Raw genomic sequence first — 4,717 nt, 5'->3', positions numbered from 1 at the left:
GTAAGTTGTAGGCAATGGAAGGAGTAAGGAGTCGTTCCCGTTCGTCCGTCCGCCTGCCCGCTCGAATGCTTGGAGTCTCTCGGTCCGCCCGTCCGCTCACTCGCTAAACGAACTGTTGTCTCTGTTCAATGTGTAGCGAGTAGCGAACTACTCTTCACAAACGGACCGTTCGTTACCCGTCCGCTCGTTTGCGGGTAATGCCAGCGGGTAGTTCGTTACCCGCGGACGCTAATTTTGCGAGCCCGACCCAACCCTAACAAACACAGAACAGGATTTTAATGTCGTTAGAACAAAAATGACTTCACTTACTTTCTCCTTTGTGTCTTCAGTAAGAGCAAGTTGTCCACCAGATCTGTCCATGCCCCTTGTTTGTTGCAGTGTTCACACACAAAGTGACCTGCCAATGAACTGCACATAGTAAATTTGTCCACAAACCAAAAGTAAAAGAAACAACAGTAAGATACTGATATGCTTATTAGGCTACGTAGTAAAAACCTTTCTAATAGCCTGCATAGAAATAACAATTATTACTCCAATTCTGCCAAACACAGAGGAAAGCCCTTTTTACTTTTATTGAATCAGAAAGCCAGGTCTCAAATGTTCATGGTAAAGAATTGAAGTGCGAAAAATTAAACAATAAATTAGTGGAGCAAGGAAGCACGCAATTTAATGTAATAAGGAAGAACAATGTCCATCGTCGTGGGCCAAGGGAGGCCAACATGGCAATATTTTGCAGCCCCTTCTTGGCACCAAAGTTGAGTGCTTGTACAGACCAAATGTTATTCTCGTATGTACCTTTTTGCTGAAGTGTTGCTTTAGATTTTAAGGGTTTTTTTTATTTATTTTTTTTTAATGACTTATGGGCTACTGTAGTGGAGGATCGTGACAGCTTCAGGTGGTGCTTGTTGACAAGTTGTAAATGTGATTTCAAAGTTGTACGTTGATATAAAAGAATACTTAAAAAGGCTTTTTTTTTAAATTTGGAATACTTAATGCAGCCCAGGCTCACCCAAACTCAGTTCCCAGCACCGGGGAAAAAATCTAAATTTCCTACTTACTGAAAATGTTTAATGTGTCCCCCGTGCTCATATGACCTTATGTACTTGCGAGCGCCGTAAAAACTTACCCCCCCCCCCCCAAAAAAAAACAACAACTGGCAGGCCCCTTGTGTGTGATTACATAATTTACATGCAATATCCTGTACTTTTCTTGAATTACTCACGTTTAGGGTCAAAACGGCTAGTCCTCGGATAGATTGACACACGCCCTTATTTGTTAATTTTTGGGGTTGTTAAAGTGTTGTTCTAATTTCGATGTCATTCTGTCCTGAAACCTTTATTTTTCGTTTTTACACTCTATGTGGTTACAAATGATGTTCTGGATGCTTAAAACAAAGCGCAAGAAAATTCTGGTGCTTTACATTAAGTTACCTCTTTCAACATATTACTATATGTCGTCACAGAGAGTTGAAAGCTTGAAAATTAATGGACACTTTTATTTTTCATTTTTTGTGGCAAATTCTGGCAACTTTTGGACAAAATATGGCAACAATTACAGATGCTAGATACACTCAAGTCAAGAAAACTCACCAGATGTTGTGTTGATAAACAGTTTGCCATGAGATGACCCTTGAGTTGACCTTGTGATCTTGGGGCATTGACTGATAATGGTGGTATAGCCATGTTCTAACCGCATTTTCATGTCCACCAGAAACTGAAATTAAGTTGCATAATTACACAAAATGGGAACAAACATTCAGCAAACATTTTTATCAAGGGTCTATACTTAATGGGGGGGCAGGGGGTGTTCCAGTGGCTTGAGTGGTTGGTGAGTTCAGGTGAGTCAAGTAAATGAAATGTCATGTCGGTGGCAAGGCTTTTAGTTGGGTAGGGGATCATTGCAGTGTGTTCTTGGGAAAGACACTATATATAACCCTAAAAAAATTATTCGCAGTTTGCAGTATTCTGTTTGTTTCGGTAAGTAAGCAGAGCTGCCAACCCCAGCCCATGAAAAAGTGTACAACTGATGTTCAGAAAGTGTAAGATTAAGAAAAAAAGAGACAACGCTGAAACGGAAGAAAATTTGATTAGTGAGAGATACATGTCTAAAACAAATGTACAACTTACATCTTTTTCTACACAAAGCCTAAAATCCGTATTGCAACTTTTTCGTAGCTGATGCTATTGAATGAACATTGGGCAATGGGACGGACAGTAGGCCTTGACCATAGAGTTATCTCCTTTTTAAACTAGAATCCGTACGAGGTCACATGACACGGAAACTTTTGAGTTGATTGGCGGACATTTTCATTTTGGCAAAGAAGTCTGTTTACATGTGAGTGGGCATGTCTCTGCTCTTATTACGGAAAGTGTTTTATTAGATGCTAACATTGTGTATTAATCCAAAGAGATTCTCTTAAAAGTGCAAGCATGTGAAACCTCTAGTCCCTTTCTGGATTAATGTCTTATAGCCTTAGAGACTTTCTCACAATAAATTCATCACCAGCAAACGTCTGATCAGTCTGGAAGTGGAAGACTGAAGAAAAGTAGATCAGAAAGGATGGAGCAACACTAATGTGTCTATCAGTACACTAAAAAAGCCTCCAAAGGAACCCCTCTTTCTTTTCGCTGGTAAGAATAAGATTGATAAGAATTTAGACATGTGTACCACACACAGATTAGATGCTGTGCATATAGCAAGGTCAGCACTAATCGCAGTCTGGCTATGGTTTCCTTTGTCACTAATATATCCTTTACATTACATCACACATTTTACACACGAGAAAGGTTACAATAGCAGCCTATTTTTGGCTGCTCCCATCCATCATCACTCCATAAAAATATAATTGCTGATACTTTTATATTACTATGGATGCATAGAGGCTTAGGACTGTTCATGTTTAATATCTTAAATCAGCTGGTGAGTCAAGTGAGTCAAACTAGTAATATATACATTATTTACAAGAATCCATCACTTTCAATGGAAGGTGCTTATGAAAGCTGCTTGGTAGTGGCAGCCTTGCACCTTTCCCAGCCTATTTTGACAATCGATATTGTATTGATGTGTATTGAAATTCCAGGTCTCAAATTGCCTGGGGGAAGAAAGGAAAACAACTGTGTTGACTGCTTTTACATATTTGAATCTTTTGGTTGCTTCCCTTGACGTGTTATCTGAACTTTGGCTCAATTACCATTTTTGTGACAGTCGTTTCTTTGTGACTTCTCACGGCTTGCAGTCAAAACTTGGGAAAAATTACGGAAAATTGGGAGATTGTGGCAATAGCCAGGAGATCAGGAGACTCACTCATTTTTCGGGAGTCTCCTGCCACAATCGGGAGGATTGGCATCTCTGCAGCAGTGCTGAAGATCAGAGGTATTAATAGAGTGTAACATAAATAAATAAAAGTAGAGAGACGTTTGATAGGAAAGAAGTAGCAAACCATATATATACAGATACCTGCTGAATGACCGCAGGCGACACAACTGTGTTTCTGCCATTGTCCACATCCTTGGTAAAGTACCTCACCACACATGGCACACTTGTCCTCAGTTGACTGTCAAGTCTACAAAGGGCTCTCAAACACTTCACATAGGATGAACAGTGATGGGCTAGTCGATGCATTCCATTGCTATTCATGGCTGGTTAACTAATCTTGTTACAATCTGCCCTTTGCTGCATTGTCCCCATTCGTCCCTTTCAACAGTGGTCCTTCAACTCATGATGTAGGCTGACTATCTGAAACGATAAGTTTATACATATATATATATAAATATAAAAAGATGAATCCGACAAGAGCAGGACGGAGTATAGGAGTGAACTTCTAAAGAAATGTCACTTTAATTTAATGTAAAATCATAAATTCCAAAACGAAAGAATGACTACGAAAACATGCTTTAGTAGATAATGTTTCTAATGTTTTGAAATTGCTTGAAAGCTGCTTGGTAGTGGCAGCCTTGCACCTTTCCCAGACTATTTTGACAATCGATATTGTATTGATGTGTATTGAAATTCCAGGTCATATTTGAATCTTTTAGTCCTTGGTTTTAGGCAGGCTCAAATTATTATTCATTAGTATCTCCTCACCCAATCTATAGGCCTAGCTTTTAAAACATTTCTCTAACTCTAAAACGAAGAGCCAGATATAGGGCTGCCTCAACACACTGTGTTTCTATTCCATACCTTGAATTTGAAATTCTAATGACATTCTCTCTCAATCAGAGTTTTTGCCAGAATTTATTACTCTGCTTACTCCTGAACACAACCATGCTTGATAGACCATTTTCAAGATGGAATACTTGGCACAGCAGTATTAAACTATTTAAAAGAAAGTAAAACTAGAAGGAAGAAGGAACTACTCCAATACAAAATATCGACACTCTTAGTAGTAGGGAGAAGTGGTCCCGGCCTAACTCCATAGAAATTTTTATACACTTTGAAACAAAAAAGGAAGTCGGGTAAAAATTGTTTAAAAGCTGACTGAGTTGCCAGGGTGAAAAAGCCACCGGTAAATTTATAGAAAATAAAGGTCTAAACCCATAATTTCTATTTTTCGGCACTACTTTAACATTTTTTATTTAGCTGAGAACAATTTTAGCACTAAAAACAGTCAAAAACCATTATTTTTGTGAATTTAGCAGCTGCACCATCCCTTTTTTTAAACGCGACTTCTGTTTTTATTTCCGACTGGGTAATAATGAATGATTATAATGTATAAAAG

The 4,717-nt window shown here is 38.6% G+C and overlaps 2 protein-coding genes across 2 annotated transcripts in view; one reads left to right on the top strand and one right to left on the bottom strand.

Annotated features, from left to right (window-relative positions):
• Positions 1-4,717, top strand: part of LOC101850282 (ankyrin repeat domain-containing protein 27) — a 37,980-nt gene that overhangs the window by 4,320 nt on the left and 28,943 nt on the right. The window lies entirely within an intron of this gene.
• The window catches only part of LOC118478586, a gene marked incomplete at its 3' end in the record, with an annotated part of 5,671 nt that continues 1,263 nt past the window's right edge, over positions 310-4,717 (bottom strand). Inside the window, 3 exon segments of the mRNA XM_035972458.1 lie at positions 310-397; positions 1,590-1,713; positions 3,457-3,735. Coding sequence (XP_035828351.1) covers positions 310-397; positions 1,590-1,713; positions 3,457-3,636 — 392 coding nt within the window.

This window comes from Aplysia californica, unplaced genomic scaffold (assembly GCF_000002075.1).
Source record: "Aplysia californica isolate F4 #8 unplaced genomic scaffold, AplCal3.0 scaffold00700, whole genome shotgun sequence".
NCBI lineage: Eukaryota > Metazoa > Mollusca > Gastropoda > Aplysiida > Aplysiidae > Aplysia > Aplysia californica.
The sequence above is the reverse complement of the archived record's forward strand: the minus strand, read 5'-3'. Positions and strand labels throughout refer to the sequence as shown.